Here is a 21,658-nt window from a genome sequence, read left to right as displayed (position 1 = left end):
ATGATGGCTACCGGGTTCAAGTGGACATAAATGTTTCGTTTATTAAACAGATCCCTGTTTTACCCCATTGACAATATAATACCACGCAATTTGTCAACTAAGATGACATTATATGTTCCCGTCATATCATATTTTAACCACGAAAATGACTTGGATATGACGATCACATCAAGTTGTTGGTGTGCGCACCTTTTAGGCTTGTACAAAAACACACACTATGAATTAACATTTTTCTTGAAAATAATAATTGCAGTTGGAAAATAACCCATAATCAATAGTCCCTTCTAGCAATTTTCAAATTGTCAATAAAAAATAATTGCTAGTTGAAGGCAAAGTACGATTTTGTGTCAAACTGACAAAAGAAAATCATCTAGCTGCTATTCCTATATATCCCGTAAGAAACTTAAACAAACAATCGAATGTTGAGAAACATATCAAATTAAATAGAAGAGATTGTTTTCATTTGCCATGGTTGTGTTATTTCACGTGTATTAATCCTCTGTGTAAAGATTTTGGAACATAATATAAGGAAATAATAGGTTTAATAAATACCAGAGAGGGACATAAAAAGACCTGTGTTAGCGATCCTTCATTCAACAAAAGGATGTTCAGTTAATTATATGCTACAGGTGGTCGGTGTGTCGTTGGTGTAACACTTTATTTTTAATCCTGGACATTCCAGGTCAATAAGTTGTGAAAATTTACGTCTTCAATTACACATGAACTGTGACGTTATCATTCTGTTACGGTACGCCTTAACGTTCATGAAATATAATGTGTACATACACATTATACAAGGAAACATTTTCATTCTAGTAACATGACCCATTTTGTGGACTATTGAATAGTATTGCATTTCATTCTGCCTCAAATTCATTTTGCAGCTTTTTAAGGAACATAATATTAAAATGTATCAACTTAAATGAAACAGCCAACTTAAGCCATGGGGTATTGCAGGGTACATTTTGTCATATTCATTCAGTGCAAATCTGTAATCAACCAATACACCAATTGTCTGAATGTCATTTTGTAATGTTCCCATTTCAAAACCACTTTTAAAACAAAAGAAGTTGCCTCAACCCTTTATTGAAACACATGATTTGAGTTAACCATAAAACTGCACACTGCAATTTGATAATATAATGATATGCATTATAAATTATTATTATTCATATTCTAAACGTTAACTTGGCAGTGATGAATTAGTGTCAACCTAGCATTATAACCAAGTGAACAAGTTTGAATCATGAGTGATGACATACAGTTTTTGATACTTGCTGTCCATTCAGATTTCCATTTTCCTACACTAGTGTCTTTGGTTTTACTTCTTCATGCTTAGAATAACTGGGTTTCTTAATGTATGGTGTCTTTGGTTATTTCTTCCACGTGTCTGGTTATTTCTTCATTTTGTCTTTGGTTATTTCTCCCATGGTGTCTTTGGGTATTTCTTCCATTATTTTTCCATGGTGTTTGGTTATTTCTTCCATAGTGACTTTGGTTATTTCTTCCATGGTGTGTCTGTTTATTTTTCCATGGTGTCTTTGGTTATTTCTTCTCGTATGGTGTCGTTGTTTTTTCTTCATGTATGGTGTCGCTGGTTTTTATTTGCATTAAATTATTTTCTGTTTCATATGTGGAAGATGAATTTTTTATAAACCTGGAGTCATTTCTGCAATTTTCAAATTTCATATTGATTTAAATTGTCTGTTTAAGATGCTCCAACATTTCGAGAGAGTCATTGTTTTATGATAAACTCTCAAGTCAGCCAATAACCCATGAATAAGGTTTTGTTTTGTTTTGCGTCTCTATAGCATGAATTCAGTTTGTCGAGAATTATTTAGTTTGCACTTTTGGGGTTATTGCGTCGAATAAGATTTACTAAAGGTCACGATACTTGATATGATAGATCTGCAGCTAAACTAGTACCTTCAAATTACTGAACGCTACTAGGCACCAACGAATGGAATTTTATATAAAAACAACAATGACAGCCCTTCACTGTACAATATTTACTAGAAGCATCGTTTTCATCTGTCTTACTCATTCTCATTCATAATTTTGTTTCTATTTCAGTCAAAGGCTCATAATAGGAACTGAGATTTTCTCCTTTTCATAATGGTCACTATGCCATATACACATGTATTCCTGATAGTTGTTGTTCTCTATTTACAAACCACTATTGTAGACGTTGTTCACATGTGTTAATTAGCTTTTACTGGTGCATCAAGGGTAGTTATTGGTTTTGTTTCAGGTCTAGAATCCATCAAATCAATTACAAAGTATACCTCTTTACAAATTTTATTTCTAAAAAACTCCCCTTTTTTAATAATTTTCGATTTTTTTTTAAATAACTATAATATCTATACCTTACATTACCACATGTTACACTATTTGTTTTAAACAAATCATAATTGTGTTATAATAAGACTGTTTTATTGTGGACAAATGTGCTCTTTCAGTCAGTTTATCTATTCATTCTAGTTAGTTGATTAAATATACTATTGAAGAGGATCAAAATAACATTAGTTTGCAGGACCTTACTTTTCTTAACAAAAGTTAAGTACCGTACTACCTCTATCAAAATTTCTGTTTTATCCCATTGTTTTGTATTTGGTAAGAAAATCTCAGACGATCATATTACTATTGAACCTATACAGCATTTTGAACTGAGCTGCAAAACAATTGACAAAGTACATGTAAGAGCATTTATATTTGATAGAGATGTGGTGGCATGTAAATGGCGTCTCTTTATCAGAAAGAAAAACCAACATCCCAGGGCAATGAATGTTAAGAGTTTATCTCCATTATATCTGACCAGTAAAAGGCCATATGACTTTACCTTGGGCCTATACTGTTCTTAAGATTTACATCCTTTGTATGATGCATATCAGTTAAAACTGATTGGCCAACTTTTAAAAAAATCGTCAGAGATGACCTTTTCTTTACTGTCATTACATGCACTTTGAAGTGTTTCCGTCATGAGTCTAAGTTGGACCTGATTTTATTCGTTACAGTTAAGATTGGTTTGGTCGATATTTGGGATATTGGTTTGGTTGATATTTGGGATATTGGCTTGGTTGATATTTGGGATATTCTAAGTTATATTTACAGTTTATGTTTTTTATATTGAGAACATGTTTTCCAATATCGTAGTCCCAATAACTACTTTGACATTTGAGTTCATCACCAGCAATAGTGAAAGTGTTTATATTTATTTGGGGGTAGAGGGTCGATGTACTTAAGCCACCTCTCCTATTTTCTTTTAAATAGATAGTTTTGTTTTGGGTATTGTTCCATTTACTGAACATTACTAGGTAGACATGACACTGTATAGGTATGACATTTTATGGGATACAAACGTCCGAATTTCAAGTGTATAGCTCTTGTAATTTGAACTTGTTTTATTATCCGATTTTAGCATTGTCTGTGGTTTATTCCAGGATGTTAGACATTAGTTTTAAATATCATTCCACATATTTAGTGTCCAGTGTTTTAATCTTTTTATCGATATCCAATAAGAAAGAACTCTATGAAAATCTTCGCGTCGATACAGCATACGGCTATATAGTTAATACAGTTCTAATTAACATAAGGGACATTCACTCCAAATACACTGGATTGGTGCCTTTAGGTGGATATTCATTTATCTTGTGGTACGTGTTTGTGTTTATTTCTAGTTGTCATCGCAGCATTTTGGTTTCTGTTTTGGGTTTTTAGTTATTTGACAGCTGAAAAAGTTTTACCCATAATATCTTCTGGTATATGTATATATGATTGACACCACATACTTTCTTTCATTGGTCTGTAGAGTGGTTGCTATAATATTACACTAATTTGTTGGAGGTTTAGGGTTAATACATTTGATATCTGATGGAATTTACATCTTCTTACAGACTCACAGTGAGATTCGTTATGTGTATCTGCTTTACACTCCGTGGTTATCCTGTTGCAGCTTTGTATATCTTATTCATTCAATAGATGTAGAAATCCGCTTGTATTTGTAACGGGATTTTTCTCTTAAAAAAAATAAGGTGTTTTTAATCGCAGAAAGCTTGAATGAGTGCACCTAAGTCAGTATTTATAAGTACATGCCCCCCACCAGTTTTAACGAAGCTGAAAAGGAAGGTTACAGCGATAAAGAAAACCCCTTTCGCTGTAGTATTAATCCATTTCTATTACATTTACTCTCTACTTGTGTGACATAATATGCTTACAATGATTAGATATTACTCATTCTGTATTAAGAGTAGAAACAAAGAACTTACATTTGCATTGGAAGTGCACTATTTGTTTTGCTCTTTACAAGCACATAGAGAAAAAGTAGTGTAATGATAAAGTCTAAGTCAACATTTCATGCACTCTGTTAATATGTCATGGATGATCGAACAGAGAAGCTCTATCTACTATGTTAATAGGAGATGTCATGCAAACATTATTAGACTTTGAGAAAATGTAAAGTTTTGTCCTCTCTGAGGAATAAAACAGACGTTAATGCTAGAAGAGATAATTATGGTGATGATCATTTCCAGGTATTGTCTAATTAATAATGTATACCTGCTCCATGATTACCTGGTATATCCAACACATCTTCTAAAAGGAAACAGCTACGTCCACAAGGTTTTCGATTTGTTTAATTGATCAGGGACTGCTTGAATGCTGTATGTGTTGCTACTTATTTGTAGTTATGACATTTTAGTAGTCATACAATAACTTTAATCTACCAGTTTGTTCGTCATCTAATTAAATAATAATATGCAAAACGATGTATGAATTTCTCATCTTTTGTTAAACTTGACCTCAGTTTTACGGAAATTATTTGTTCGAATTCTTGTTAGTATGACATGTTATTATATATGTACCACCTCCAGAAAAGTTTGTTATTGTTATAAGTTTCCTATGTTGGAAATTGTTGGTAAAGTAGTTCAACGGATAGATAAGCGTTGTGAATCCTCCCCAAAAAGGATTTTGTAGTATTGCACACGAACTCCTAGTTATAATCAAATACACTGTATTGCCATAGATACAGCACACGTTTTAAAGGGTGTTTCAAAATATACAAATTTGATAATAAGAAAATAATCTAGTTTTACTAGTCATGTTCGTCTTTCATGAATAACTCCAGGTTAAACATAGTAATATATGTATCTTCAATGCAAATAACTCTTGTATTAAAACATATGTTTTAAGTTTTCTTTTGAAATTTTCTAAAATGATCACTTCATAAAACATGAATATTTAAAAAAAAAAAGTTATGGCTTGCCTTATATGACTGTTATAAAAGTATTTACTTGAATATTTTGCATTTAACGTCTCTGGAGACCCGTTGTAAAGCCGGCTTTGCTTGTTCGAGAACTGTTTATTTATATGAATGCGTTTGTGCTCCACTAGACCACAGAACTCTTCTTAACTATACTTTGAAGGGTCGCTTTATTCGAATAATAAAAATCTGTTAAGGTATATTAGAGTCCAATATACAAGCTATAGACAGAGCCGATTTATATATATTCTAAAGAGGCTGTTATTCTTGAGCGGCAGTTCTTCATCAAGATTTTGGGTTATGTATCGAGTCAGAACTTTGTCATACTCGAGAATCAGATCTGTTATAATTCGCACATTTCATAAAGTGTATAACCTGATTCTATTTTGTTTTAAATATGAAGAAACAATCCCGTTATATTACTGCATGGAATTGTATGTAAAACTGCTAAACGAACTCATCAAGATATTTAAGAAAAAAAAATCACTGAAAGCATTTTTAAGCCTCTGAAGATAATTCACAGTTGGTTTAAACTGTTTTTTGATGTACAGTCTGTGACAGATTCCATGACATGAGATGGTTTGTGTAGTGAAATGATGATGTGAAAGCCCAAATTCGTTGCAAACAGATAATAATGGAAAAAAACAACAAACAAAAAACAAAACACGAGATAATTTCTACTATACATGTATGAAGGTGTGTCATATATAAATATACACCCATAGTATTCTTCAAAAGTGTGATGCATGATGGTAATCAATATACAACATAAATTTTATGCCGTTTAGAAGGAAATGAAAAAGCAGTTTCTATAAATCAAAATTTGGCTTGGGTGTGTTTTGGGTGGGAAACTCGGAAAATTTGACCAGGATCTAAAGTAAAATGATTGGCAATATGGATTAAGGTTAATTTAATTGGGGATTGCTTCGTCATTGGTGTAATAGAAATATTATAACGAGGAAAAGTTTATAGCTTCCAGTAATTACTCAAACACACCACACGGACCGCTATAAAAGGAACTATTTACATTATGCAAAAATAACACACCTATACGGCAAAGAATTCTTTAGAAACCACCAGACTTTAAATCTAACTTTAATGAATATGATGTGTTTAAATAGAGAAAATGTATTTTGAACAAATATGATTCCGATATCGATGAAATCGAATTTTTGACACGTTTTGAAAAGAAAATTACATTTTTTTTTAAATTCTGTGTGCATGTACATGGTAGTTCAGCTTCTTGAAAATAAAAGTTGAAAAAAATGACCATTTGAATCACAGCATGATTTACGGCCTCTTCAAAAATTGTAATGTAAGATCATATGGTGAAAATGGTAAAGCAAAGGCACGGTGAAAATTGGCTATAAGATAACGACCACGTGGTTAAAATGTAACCAAAAGAAGGCACTTTCTAAAGCCCTCGACACGGAGTAAAACTCGTCCTAAAGGGCACAAGCTGTTATTGTACCGGACGTATACATCTTTGTATATATGCACCTTTCGATGACATTTAGTACAAATTATTCTGTAAAGGTAGAAAATTTGTCGTACAATGCTTTATAGTTTTTTCCAAAGAACTTACAGAGTTAATATACCAGCTTGCTTATCTTCTCTTTTTTAGAATACCTGTTTTATGATACACCCATCTCGATCTCCAGGTGTCCCAATGTAGATTTGTAATAAATCTAAAAGTACCACTTACATCACCTGATATATTTCATTTTAAATTAAAGTTGGCTAAAAGCATCAAGTTTTATTTATCACAATATTCGTTTTTTATGATAGAAAGCTTCAAGTTTATTTTACGAAATTTCGTTTTTGAGAACAAACTTGTGAACAATAAAAACTAAAATCAGCATTTATAATGTCCCATATGAGAAAATGTGATGAAATATATTTGGTACACAGCTTTAATATCACATATCAAGCTTATTTTTACAGATATATAAATTTTATTATGTATTCAAGGCAACGCTAGAAAATTTAGTGGTTATATGATATCGAACCATATCACGAGTTTTTTACAAAGTGTTTTAATTAGAGGGTTTGTTTCGGACAACATTTTTAGATAAAAATTAAGCATGTTCGAGAGACATTTTGCATTGGTTTGTTGAGGTATGACTAAATAAAAGCCGGTAAAGTTTTGTCCTGTACATGAACGTCTGAATCCTCCCTTGTCTCGACCAATTGTGCGATTGTTAGGCCACTAACCCTTCTTAGTAGAGAAATGTAACTACTTTTATTTTGCGGTTCCAAAAATGTAATGACCACTTAAGCTTACCTAGCCCCTTAACTGGATCTTTTCATGTTCATCAATAGTGCGTTTTATTGGAAGTAGTCCGGAAGTATATATTTTACAGACCAAAGATCTGAACAAAAAAATAGTAGAGGGTGTCGTTTTGATACGTTTGCATTTTTGACTCATAGATTCACTTGATATTTAAGTTAAAAGTATTAGTTGTATATAAATAGTAATTGTAAATTACAGGTACGTTTTATGTGCTGTGCAAACTAATTGGTCCGGGGGGGGGACTATTTATGTTGCATGTATTAGGACTAAAATCGTAATTAAAGTGTATACTTGAAACATATTAATAGTTTGACTTTTTTATATCACAACATTTCCCATGATGGTACTTAATATTTATATCTTATACGAGTTGATAGACCGACAGTTAATGTTTTTCTCACCTAAATTCAACATTATTAGTCGCTATTTATTTTTGGGCAAAAAGGTTTTATGATGAATTTTAAAAACGCCATTAAGGTAATATCGAAGGTATCAAGCTTTGATCTAAAGCAGAACGCTCGTACACCTAACAAATACTGATACGTATCTTACAGTTTATACCATTAGGGAATCCATTTTTATACCTTTCACTTCATGATGTGTCATCCTTGGTTTAATGGATAAAATTCGATTTTTCTTCTTTAAAAAGTCACGTCCTGTACGGAGACGAAATTATCAACTCTGTTTTTAATTTGTTTTCTTGTTCAAAAGAATACCTGTCCCAAATGCGATTGTAATGATAGTGAGAATTGCTTCCATTCTCATTGAAAACGACAATGAGGTGTATAGATCTACAGAAAATTGGATCGTTGGGATAATTTCCCATTTACTATGTCCATTTACCTGTATGGTTGGTCTATTGATGTTTTAACTATATTTTTATGGTCAACCGGTCGATTAGAAAAGATTGACATATTTACTCTGCATTTTAATTTGTTTAATTTGGAACATCAGTTCTCCCATGATTGTTTTTTTTTCTATATCAACAACATAATAGATATGCTGTTTATGTTTTAAAGAAGAAAATGTTCAATACTTGTTCTCGGTGTTTATGATGTAGGTATCGAATTGTATATAATGTTTCACCATAGGCTTGCATTTGAATGTAGTTTTATTTAATAAAAAAAAAACCAAACAAACAAACAAAAAGCAATGTGGTTCTTCAAATCGATGGTAATTGATTCTACATCAAAGGGATCATCTGAAACAAAAATAATGAACTGTACTTTTTGCTTGTGCTGTTTGTCAAAATGTGACTGAAACATTTATCTATTGTAATTCTTCAACACATCGAGAACGAGGGCTATTTACTAGTACATGTACTTATTTTTTTTATACCAAAAAGTCATCATACGTGACTGAAAGTGTAATATTCGTAAAAATACCAGGTACCCCTGTAGAGACGATTTTGCTAGAATCACCACTAGTCCGTAAAAATGTATGCAACTGTCAGATCTTGACGTTTTCTTTAGTTAAACTGACCTAGTTTTTGTTCGTCTTAAAAACGTTTTGACGATATTTGCTCTTACAGTGTATATAATCTTTTTATGTAAAGTTGAGTGTATCGCATCGATTTTACTCCGTACACTTTAGAAATGAAGGATAATGACACTGTATGAGTTTCTCCAGTATGTAGGTTGTGTTCACAGTAATGTTCTAAGTGAGGACTACTTTCACTAAAATCTCCTAACAATACAGAATGACAACAATGGGTTAACAGTGACTTGTCTGTTTTCCAATAGAGTAATTTTTGTAGTATTTTGAAGCGTTCAGGTATAACCATACTATTTTTGCATATCCCAACTTGCGACTTCGGACTCTCATGACTAGCAGACCGACAAACCGTCAATTTTATTGAATGAATACCTTGTTTATTGATCAATTTGATCAGTGTATTAACCTTGGACGTCTACAATTGCTAACGGATTACAGTTTCTTTTTTCTTCTTGTTTGAATTTTGAAAACATACTCAGTTTCAAAATTAGGTAATTGCACTTTGCAAAGTAAACGAAAAATGGGCGTCAATATATATTTATAAGATATAAAAAAAATTACAATATTTCATGTCCTGTTATGGGATATTTTTCCTTCAAGTTTTTAGTTAATCTAAGATGGAAGTAATGGCAGTGTAATTGACTACCTCGCCGTTCAACTTGTAGATTGAATTTACAAATTTTTCATCATTGAAGCAGAAAACTAAGTCGATAACTCAACATGCTAGCATTCATACTAGATAAAAAGAATTAAAGAATGTGAACGAAAATCATTTTCGACCCGTTTGTATTCATTAGTTAACTTCACTAGGAGTTTACCTGCCATGTTGTCATGACAACATTCATAAGCCTTTTTGCCACCTGAAGAGTCGTTGTCAATTCGCTTTTGAAAATTGCAGTTTCATTAAGTGCAGGGTTTTTAAATGTTGAAATAGAAGACGTATCTGAAAACATCTATTCTCCATTGAAATAAAGGTGTTGTCAAATGTTGGTTTTAATTCTTTTTCACAAAAAAATACCAAGTATTTGTCGATTTGTTGTTTTATTTTCCTTCCATGACATTTTATTCATATGGTTATGTCCTGCATATTTTATTTTTATGGATTAAATTCTGTAATAATGTAACTGAATACCATCACGTGTTGTGAGTGTAAATGACTTGGTATGTCTATATTTGGTGGGTCACATTTTAAATGAATTGGTACAGTATTGTCAACTTTGATTGATATAGATAACTATATTTTCTACGTGTTTTTGTCTGCCTAAAACAATACACCAAAGTCTTTGTAACGAACGATTTAACCATCACAGAGACTAAGAACAAAAACGTCTTTCAGTCCTTAAGTAGAACATTGCACCACACGAACAAAAAAAATAAACCACCCTAGCTAAATTCATGTCTACTTATAGATGTGCTTTGTGCCAAAAGCGTATTACATTTCCTTTAGAGTTATTTCGATATATTTAGTAAACTTGCCATAACCTTGAGTAGTTGAACAAACATTTTCATTACTTTATTCCTCAATTTTCATCCGATATTTGAGAACCCATTATAACCGAACAATACACGTCATGAATATTTTTCACGTTTATTTCTTTAAAATCAGTAAACAATCATTGTGAAATATCTCTACTTAAATATCATTATGTACATTCTACTGAAAGGCTTTATAGTTTTCACGAGTTGTAAATTTAGTTACACACATATTTTCAAACTATTTTTTCCTGGTTGATATACATTGTGCCTTGCAACCTTCAGAACGCTGTTGGTGTGTTAGGTGAGTGGTTGCTCTCCTTGGTGATTTGGCTGCGCCCACCTTGCAATAAAGTCTACCAAATAATTCTAAGTTAAGACAAAGGACTACAATACTATCAAGGTTTTAACCTAAAATTTGGCTTGGTAACCCACAGCGTAAAATGTAAAGTTTTTTTTTACAATCACAATAGAAACTTAAGTAGCCCACACCAAATTTTATGGACCGCTGGCAAGTGGGCCCTGCTAATTTCAAACCCTGTACTATGTTGAATAAATCACAAAATCTGCGAGCTCTTCCAATGACGCTTATGTTGGGCCCAGACTTTCAAATTTCGATTAATTCCTTCCGATTTTAGGCGAACATGTTAATGTTTCGCCCTCTAAGTTCTGCCATTTATCGCCTTTGTGAAGTTTTTCTGACAATTTGTGATATCTCTTTTTAATCAATCTTGGTATTTTTTGTTGATGCTTAAGTGTAAGAATCAAGATAAGTCAAAACTTTTCATGATGGATTATCTAAACACTTGTCACATTTAATCTCATTGTAGAACGCTGTCTATCAGTAGTACTGAATCTTCATTTTATTTTATTAGGAGCTATTTTTCTCTTAAAACATCTGCTATTTTGAATACTTACACCTGTAGAGATTTGTACTTTAATATACTAAATGCATTGTCAATATTACCAAGTTAAATATATGTGAACGCTTCAGTGCTAGTAGGGCACAACAATACATTGGAATTTGTTGAGGTTTGTGCACTATTGAGCGTGAAAGGTCTAGGATATATAAGTGTTTAAGGACATGTTCACTCATTGCCACGGTTTGTATGCAAGGTTACTCAAGGTCATGGACAATGATTGCTCCAGTAGTTAACTAGCTAGATAACCAAGCTGCTTGACGGATTATTGTCGATTTAAACGCTACAGTTTCGCATTGACCAACAAGTCTTATACTTAAAATATTTTTCTGATTTAAGGTAATCAGAGTTGATCCCCTTTGGTTGTAAATGATACTTGTTTCAGTTTAGAATAATAAAAAAGCTACTATTATAGTTCAGTAAAAAGCAACGATTACATTAAATAGTGTAGCTGTTATCAGAATCAGGGGATGTAATATAGACCCTGTCAGAACTGATACAGCAAATGCACGAGTGTTTATCGAATGTACGTGATATCATTATACGGTTGAAAATGTATTCATTTGTAGATCTGTATGAATAATCTTGTTCATTATAACGCCTTTCCATTTTGTGACTCCTGTCAGGCGGCTGTTGATTGCCCGGGTTTATGTAATTTACACATAATTGTTTACAGTCATTATACACCTATTTTGCAATCTTGTAAAGCGACTGGCGACGCAAGTTTACCACAGGCCACTTTAATTCATTTTGACACCGAAATTATTTACAATAATAAAGTTCTTTTTTAAAGATTTTGAGTATCAAGATTAAAAAAGCTATGAGCACTCCTAAAAAGGAATAAAAATTTGGGAAAGACAATTACAAAAAACTAATGTTATTATGTTCCATCTTTCTTGTGGTGTTTAATTCTTAACAACAAAACAAAAACAAACAAAAAATAGTAAAAAACGAATGATTTTCGTATTCCATTCTGTAGAATCTGCTCTTACTAGCACTTTCGTCGTATCCCTTTAAAAGGAATAGAAATCAGTAGATAATCATTTGTCCCTCTCTCGGAATCTGCTTGCCATTCCGGATTTAGCCTAACTTAGTCTTTTTGACATTTACAGATGTTGTTTTTCGTCGTTGTTTGACGTTTTTGTATCTGATTTTCAATGCAGGGTGAGATATTTTACAAGGGAATTATAAAAAAGAATAAAATCTCGATCAGAGGAAATCGTGAGAAAATGACAAAGAAAAGAGAAAATTAATCAACACGTCTCATTGTGTGATATCTTTCAACGATCAAATCTTCTTGATAAAGATGTTTTACTCAAAACAGCTTCTGATTTGAAACATTGTGTATAAAATAATCGAAAATAGAAAAAACCTACTTAGTAAATTATTAAATACTGCATGACAGAGTTAAAACGGTATTATATTTTACAAAATGAATCAATATCGCTTATCAATAGTGCCCAGTCGTTTTAATTAAGGTAGCACTAGGTGTAAGCGGATTATAGAAGTATCTAATCCGTATTTTACGAAAGTGGAAGTTTTGGTGCATTATCATACATTTTCCTTAGAACTGAATTCAGTAGATATGGCCATCGTTAACATTTTTAAAACAGAAAAAAAGATGTTCAAACTTTTGAATTCTGACAGCTTTCTTGAGGACTCGTTTTGTTTATAATTTTATAGTTTATCGATAGTATATTTGTAAAAGTATATAATAGGTATCTCCGGGCCGAGGATATACATGGTATTTATATTTTAGAGGCTCCGGGCCGAGGATATACATGGTATTTATATTTTTGAGGCTCCGGGCGGAGGTTATATATGGTATTTATCTTATTGAGGCTACGGACCCAGGGCATAGTCCGATTAGTCTTAGTCAGATTAAAAATGATCAAATATAACCAGTTAAACTGCATTAAAAACTTCTTTCGTACATGTGATGGGTTTTTAGTCTTAAAAAAATGCTTTAATAACCTAAATCATTGTTTTTCTAGTTCTAGGAAATTATTTCTTGTTTTGTGAGTCAATTAAGTTTGTGAATATAAGAGGAAAAACAGCATAACTTAGTGCGAAGCATTACATAAATTGTAATAAAACACCCTTTGCACTATAAATAAAATGTAATGAATACACAAACACAAGTCTGTATAAAGAGGTTATGTAGTTGCCTTAGGTTAACTGTCACTTATCCTTACACATCTATCACTTTCTCACATAAACTTGTGTCCTCAGAATGGTGTGTGTGTGTGTATAAGGTAAACGTCTCCAAAGATGTTCGCAACTTGCTTCGTATAATTTTGGTGATGTCAGTACTTTATCCTAAGTTTAACGACAATTTTAAATAGTTTTTTTTAACTTAGAAACTATTCTAATTTTGTCAGATTCTTTTTTAGTATTATCTAAAGTGTTACTTCTAAATAATCTAGCTCTTTTAAAACAATGTTTTCCAAAAAGGGGTAGAGTTTTTAATGTGAAAAAAAGAAGTTTAACAAACAGTAAGTGACGACAGTACAACTTAGTGTGAAGCATAAGTATACATGGTATGTCAATGTGACGTCATATTGATAATTTAGTGACGTCATATTGAGGATTGATCAGACCGTTGTGTCGCTATCGTTAGACAAACCGACACCACCCAAAAATACTTGATATTGTTTACTTTTTTGGGGGTCAAAATATTTTAGATTATATAAGATAAGTGTCATTTTCAAAGAACGAGCACTCGGTTAGTAATCGCGGACATTAAGGACGTCTTTGAAGATATATTGTTAAAAGATTTTTTTGTCAGAAAAGAGGTGTTTACGTCGTTTTAATAATCTCTTATCACTTTTACAGCATTATAAAGATTTTATTTAAGGATAAAAATAACATAAAGAAGGTTTTTGCGACACCAATGGCCTCCGCTGTGGGCATCTATGAAAATTTAATGGAAAACGACTTGTTTTGTATCCGAATATTTTCATACGAATCTAATGCGTCTCCTCTGGCTTTAATGTATGCCGAATATAAACATGAAAATCGTCTGAAAAATGATATATCGTTGTACATTCTATGGCCACATATAGTGTCGTATTAGAAGAAAGTATTCATGTTATGGGTGGGCAGAAAATTTAATGAAAGCAAGTTGCCGTGCATTTAAATGCAGACTTAGTTTTGGGTGGATTTCGATATTCACATTTTCTAGTAAAGAATTAAGATTAAATTAGATAACCTGACATCTCAATGTGATTTCACGGTTTCTCTGGATCGTGTAAATGTCGAATAAAAGGCTCACAGGAAACTCTTTGTCGTTGAGGGAAAGGAGATGGCGATTCTGCATTAATATTCTCTATTTCAAAAGTTACACAATTTTTGACATATCATGATGGCATTGCTTTGGTTAAGTCAATGAACTGCTCTATATAATTGTGTGTATATATTTTAACCACTATGCTCCCATATTATATGTTTTTTGTTGTGGTATCAAACGCTATACATATTTCCTATAGCACTCCTTCATTCACATACGTTGTTTAAAATTGACTAGTCACTTCAAAGGTTTGTTTACGAATTTATTTAAAACACCAGATATGATAAAATCTAAAACGAATCAAATAACCCGTATGACTGTTTTTATTATGGCAAACCGTATATAGGTTTTTATGTGTATCGAGTTGCCAATTGATGTTGTATTACATTGTTTTTGTGGTTAGATGTGTGGCCATTAGTTCCTGATGTGTTCAAAATAAAAGCTTTGAAAATTGCATTGATTTTTTTACATACAAACATTTCTAAGAGAACAAGATCTTTAGTGTAATATTGTTTACTATCTCCGCCTCTTTTTTAGATAGGCGGAACTATAGGCGGAGCAAACAGTCACGGTTTCTAGTGTAGACATTTGTTATGCAAATGAAGATTATTTGGTAACCGCCTTATTTTAAATATGTTTTTCAGAAATGATTTTTGATGTGATAAATTTATGTTTTTGTGATTTTTAACAAGTTAATAAACATAATATTTCATATAATACAAGTATTATATTTCATTTTTATATATAATTGACGTATGTTATTTGTTTCATTTTAGCACAATCAGAAGATATATTTGGTATGTTGAATAGTTGTTATGTTTTCGTTTCGTTTTCATTAATTTCTGTGCACATATGACCATTAAGACACACGCATTGGTTTTATGTATAAAAAATCAGTTGCAATCAGAAAGTCGATTAAAAATCTATGAAAAAAAATCATGGCCTCAAGACTATAAATTTAATCATTAAGTTTTATTTAGTTTAACTTTAGAAAGCATATTGCAATTCGTCTTTTCAGTCAAAACCTTTGATATTATAACTCATTTCAAAACACTTAAAATTATCTGCCATCTGAGAGGAAACTACTAAAGATCAATGAATGTTGCTTTAATTAAAATTCTGGCATATGATGAATTGCTGCCATCAGTTCCAGACCTCAGAAATAGTCGTTTCGGTATTTGTAAAAAAAAACTAATTCGAAATGTTAAAAATAATTGAAACGTTGCTATAATAATTTTCTTTGAAAATTTATATTATTTGTCAAAAAAAAATTTGATAAGTTCGTAAGTTTGAAAGTTTGAGTTTAACACGTTCTCGGCTATTAACGGAATATTATGATAATTCTCCTCAGCATTTATCATTCTGTCTCAAAGGCACAAAATAACGTAATTACTGCAATCGTTGGTCCGCTTCGTCGCCCTTATCAAATCTGACGGACGAGGTGAGAATTTAATGGCAGCAAAATAAAATTTTCGCCTTAAAGCTCAGATATCTTACAATAAAGCTAATAAGCTGAAATAACACCTCATTGTGGATGAAGCTGTAACATAACACAATTAAATATTACCCATATTTGTAGTGAAACAAAGAAGAAACGTCCTATTAATTTTCAAATTAACGATTTGACTTTATCTTTACTGTTTGATACAGAAGTAAGCAGAGACATTATTACAAACCACACAACGATGATTAAGACACAAAGGAGTCAAATTTGTTGTCAATAATTTACATTAAAATGCACCCGTAACCCGAAAAATACCGAATTAGATACCTGGTCATATATGTACTGGATTTCATACAGACTGAATCTTGCATGACGAGATGGGTGGTTTTTGTCAAACGTTTTTCACATTAATTTGCATGTATTGAATACTGTAATTATTTTGTCGTTTTTTAAATTTTGCTGTTCTGGTAGAGGAATTTTTGTTAATGTCATTTTCAGTTGTTTATTCACTCACGGGATTGGAAGTATAGATATAAAACCTGCACATTGGTTGCATAAATTGTCTCTTTAATAATGAATTCTTGACAATTAACAGCGAGATAATGAAACGTTTAGTTCCTACAAAGCTTAATTAATACACCGTCTTATCTGGCACGTTTTATCTTCAAGAAAACGGCGTCCGTATCATCCCAAGATAAAGTCGAGCAATTGGTCTCTGATTGTCTCATTTAGATTAATAAACGAATAACAATTATTTAGATAGACCCACGGGTAAGGTAAAAATGCTTTCATCAGAGAGATGCATGCTGAGGAATAAATTTACATTTTGATTTTCAATTCATTTTCCCACGCGGGTATCATGAAAGCTTAAGAAAAATAATCGCTTTTCTGAAGATTTCATGATTTTCAACTTTTATTTTTTTTTATTGAAAAATTTTTTGGACGAAGAGAATGACTATTTACTGTCTTCTGTAAATAACGAATCAAAGTTTGAGTTCTCTTTTGGCATGATGATTTGAACAGATTGGACAAAAATCAATTTCTTAATACTTAAAAAATTCCTCCATTGTAACGAAAAAATCGGATGCTGGAACGAAAACGAGTGAAATCCGATTAGAAAATATTTGTGTGTGATGCTGGCGATGAAGTAAGATTTAATCTGTATCCCAGGCGTTACTCTGTAACCATTAGGCTGTGTAACGGTTAAAAAAGGTTGCTCTGAGGCGCGTGTCTGACCATTTTTTGACAGGATCTCTGAATATAATGAGCAGTAAAACAAGTGTTTTGTTAAATTTGTTCTCGCCCACTTTGTTAACAAACATGTTTATTTGAACGCATCGTAGATAGTGAGTGTCATTTTGCCGATTTGCATGCGATCCTTTTATCTGTGTGAGGAGGGAATCGTCTTATGAGGCGAGCTTGTGCATTCGTTACGGATAATGTTTTGAATATGAATGAGTCCGATTAGACGAAAGGATGCGAATGAAACATATTTATTAAACGATCCGACACTTGGATGTATTGATGTAACTTGCTATCCACTTCAGTGCTGTTCTAAGAAAGCGAGTGTTTGGAAGAAATTCCTTTACTTTAACTAATTAGCATCGGTAAACGATAGTGCTACATACTATACGGTAAATTAAATTCTTTAGAGTAAGGAAAATGATATATCTTGGTGATTCGATGCCGTACCCTTACCAACCCTCTTATAAACAGGGGTCATATTGTGACTTTAGTAACCCATGTGCTTATCAGGGAGTAGGGCCAGTCACTAACTCGGCCTGCCGTTTTGGGTCTGTGTCACCAACTTACGGACATTATGCTTTTCAACACGGTGGATGTAATGCATTTTTTAACAGAAAGCCAACACGGATTAAAGGTAACACTCTGTCAATTTTAAAATGCAAAATATGTATTTTTATGTTAATCTGATGGATAATATAGATCACTTTATTAAGATTACTTATTATAAAAAAAATCACTGAACATCTTTATTTTTTAATTTTTTTCCCCTTCTTTTTGTTAGTTTAATTGCTTCTACATTCCTTTATTTTGATAAAATATTAGTAAGCCTAAAAATGTTTATATTTTCTGATTAAAATATATTAAAAGTGCATTTGTTCTATCATACAAAATTTTTTATGTGAGAAAAAGAGAATTTTTAGGAAGTGGAAATGGCTTTTAATAAATAGAAACAGTGTTAGTTTGTATTTAAAGTGAAAGATTTATCTAATTTAACGATGAAAATTTACAGTCTGCCAGAAAGAGATGATGAAATCTGCATAATACATTTAGATGATATCAAAATTATCAAGGAATAAATCGGTGCTTGTTGCAGTATATTGTGAGAAATTACCATAAATTTATGTCTACTTCCCAAAGATATGAGAATACCGTATCTTGAGTATCTCAAGACAAAAACAGTTTTTTCATGTGACAAATATCTGTTGATGATTGATAAAAATAACAATGTTTCAATACGAAGAGGAGCAATAACTTCAATATTATGTTGAAAATGGGAAATAGACTTGTTTATACCTTTAATGTTATTTACTATTTGACATTATGGCCTTAAAATTTATTACAAATATTTGAAGACGATGGCAAAAAAAATTCTTTGTAGAAACACTTTCCCCTGATAGATGATCGTTGATTGATTATCATCACCGCCAGAGGGCGTAAAAGGTGAAATCACCTTTTTTCTCCTTTGAACTTTGAAAAAAGGCCGACAAAAAGTTTTAAATGTACGACGTTATCAAGAAAACATCAAACAAGTTATATTTTTATATAAAATATAAGTTATGTGCGGGGTACAAGACTAGTTTTATAGGCATACAAATTTGGCCCATTAATACAAACATTTAATTATTAAATATGGAACCAATAAGTTCAGCTCCACGATAAAAATAAAGATAGTACCTTTCATATTCGTGCATAAAATAACAATTTATTTTGATGAGATGGAACTGATTAAATAGGTAAAGCTCAAAATACATTCTAATTTGAATTTGGCGTGTTGTTTAATATCATAAAGATTTCGAAGTCCTGTTCTCTTTCATCTTTGTATGCTGTTTTAAAACAGTCAAAAATATTAATTTGCTTTACCATATATAAATACGAAATTATTAATAAATGTAGTTATAAAACTAGATGATATGATTTAAATCTTGTTTCTGAATGAATGAACGTTTTCATATTGTGACCTTTGCTTTGTCTTCATTAATCAACCTTCTGCTGAAGGACCAAAGATAAATTGGAGAAAGTGACCGATCTCGCCAGCTTTAGTTTCTATATCAATGAAAATTAACATCGGTTCATTATTATTAAAAAAAAATAAACTGCACGCAACTGCAATTGAAATATTACTGACAGTTTGGCCCCATTTTAAATTTCACTAACATAAAAAGGTTTTGCTATTTATTTTTATATGTATTTTATGTAAATTCGAGAACTATTGAGAGAGAAAATGATAAGTTTGAAAGAAATTTAATGGTAGATATTTATCAGATCGGGGTCAATTAAGGTCTTTTTAAGGGATGAGTAAAAGATAGAGTGAAAATTGGCGTGACGATGGTTAACAGGACACGATATTGTGAACAAGTGCGCGACTAATTTTGTGTTAATGTTATCATTTTCCGTGACAATTCGTACCTTCAAAACTTTTCATCTGCTTTGAATATTTGCCCTGAAGGATGTTATTGATGGTCTAGCACAAATGAACTGTTTCATTGGGAATAAAGAATTTGCAACTTATTCATTCCCAGTTTGAAATTAGTTAATTAATCAAAAGGCAAAGGTCCCTTAATAATTCCATAGATAGCGCTTTTTGTTTATTATCCATGTATGAAATGTGGCGTTTATTAACATATATTAGTTTTGTTTAATGCTTGAAAACTGAAGATAAAAAAGAGTAAATGTAGCATAATTCATTAGTATTATATATTGTATCAGAAAAAAAACTTATATTTTATTGATACTTTAAATTTCAATTATACACGACAAATAATTGCATAATGTTTTTAAGTTCCATTCTCATGCTCAATGTTACGTGCATATGTATTTTAACTTCAAATTTGTGTGTGAATTCAAATACATACTTAAATTAAATACCTCAAGTGTAAATTACCCGATCTAACTACTCCGTCTAGGCAAGAGAAAATGTGTATCTGCATCGCTGCATATTTTCATGTTATGCATGTACATTAATTTACATACGGTTGTGCATTTGCACACATTCAATATACTTACTTGTACTAATCAATGCTTGTTAATGGTGATTTTTAAAAGAAGAAAAAAGTCTATCTGCAAAAAGTAGACCCGGCTACACCAGTAATATACATGAAAAGATACTTTGTTTTTCTTTGAATATCTTTTTCATTATGCTTCTGAAATTTTATTTTTGATAATTAACTAACATAACGTTAATAATTAAAAGACATTCACCATACAATATACTTCTAGAAATAAGTCCCTACACTGGAAATTAATCTCATCCGCAACAAAAGGAGCCAGTTACATTTTGGTGTATCAGCATGCAAGAAGATTATTAATTATGTACGACCACATACGTTAAGCTCGTAGGAATTTAAAAGACAGAAAAAGAGCGATTTTACCAATTTGATTTTTTCCCATAGAACTGACAAACACGTGTTGCCTTTAGTTTCGTCCATGTAAACCACATGGCGTGAGTATAATAAATTGAGAGGGTCGAGAATGAAGATTTTGTCCTGTGTTTAATTATCTGTATTAATCGTTGTTATTTTTTTTTCTATTAAAACTTTGAACTGTCGTTTTCCATGCTGTCACAGGTGGTAAACATCCTTTCCTTCTCTTTTTCTATTGTAAATATTCTTGCATGACGAATAGAAACTAAAATTATTAGAATAATATCATGGTCTTGTCCTCCCTTTTCAGATATGTCTTCTAAGGCGGAGAATAAGTTTTTAAATACGTAATGTTTTTTTATTGTTTCAGTATTTTGCACACAAATTGCTTCTTCAATTATTTAAGGGAATTGTTTTTCGAATATCTTCAAACGAAAGGAGGAAGTAATCTAATCGAAGATAGAACGTCATATTTATTCTTATTTCTGACTTTGTAATTCGTAAAAATATGAATGGCGACAAATTACCTACATGCATGCTTTCTTCTTTTGTTCTGCATCTTTTTACTGTAAATTCTTCAACAGTAATAAAATTGTAATGGTAACGTGATTAAAGCCTTATGAAGTTCCTTAATATTCATGTAATTGACAAACACGACACATATGAAAAATTTATATTTTGTTATCAGCTTTTGTCGAAAGATAAATAAATTGGAACTACTTCCGAATCTCCGAGGAAATTGAAATCATTACTAAATTTGTGGGCAAAGACATTTAAGACTGGTTATACTTATTGATTCTTGTAATAATTTCAAGTCTTTTAGATGATTGAAAAGAGGTCAAGCCGAATAGAGGTAATTGGGGTCGTTTTAAATTATCTGATAG

At 31.6% G+C, this 21,658-nt stretch overlaps 1 protein-coding gene across 14 annotated transcripts in view; it reads left to right on the top strand.

Moving 5' to 3' along the window:
* LOC148619037 (paired box protein Pax-5-like) overlaps window positions 1-21,658 on the top strand; it is a 56,386-nt gene that overhangs the window by 10,249 nt on the left and 24,479 nt on the right. For 12 of the 14 annotated variants that reach the window (XM_088578538.1, XM_088578552.1, XM_088578551.1 and 9 more), the window contains exon 3: window positions 15,503-15,523. The exons of 1 other annotated variant lie outside the window; for it this stretch is intronic. In XM_088578538.1, the coding sequence (XP_088434664.1) occupies window positions 15,503-15,523 (21 nt within the window). Of the gene's footprint in view, window positions 1-15,502; window positions 15,524-17,744; window positions 18,050-21,658 lie in introns of those variants that run through there. One more of the 14 variants, XM_088578541.1, reaches the window with a different exon arrangement.

Source organism: Perna viridis, chromosome 4 (assembly GCF_037379345.1).
Source record: "Perna viridis isolate PV_CMFRI_1.1 ecotype Kerala chromosome 4, ASM3737934v1, whole genome shotgun sequence".
NCBI lineage: Eukaryota > Metazoa > Mollusca > Bivalvia > Mytilida > Mytilidae > Perna > Perna viridis.
This window is presented reverse-complemented; position numbering and strand designations above follow the sequence as displayed.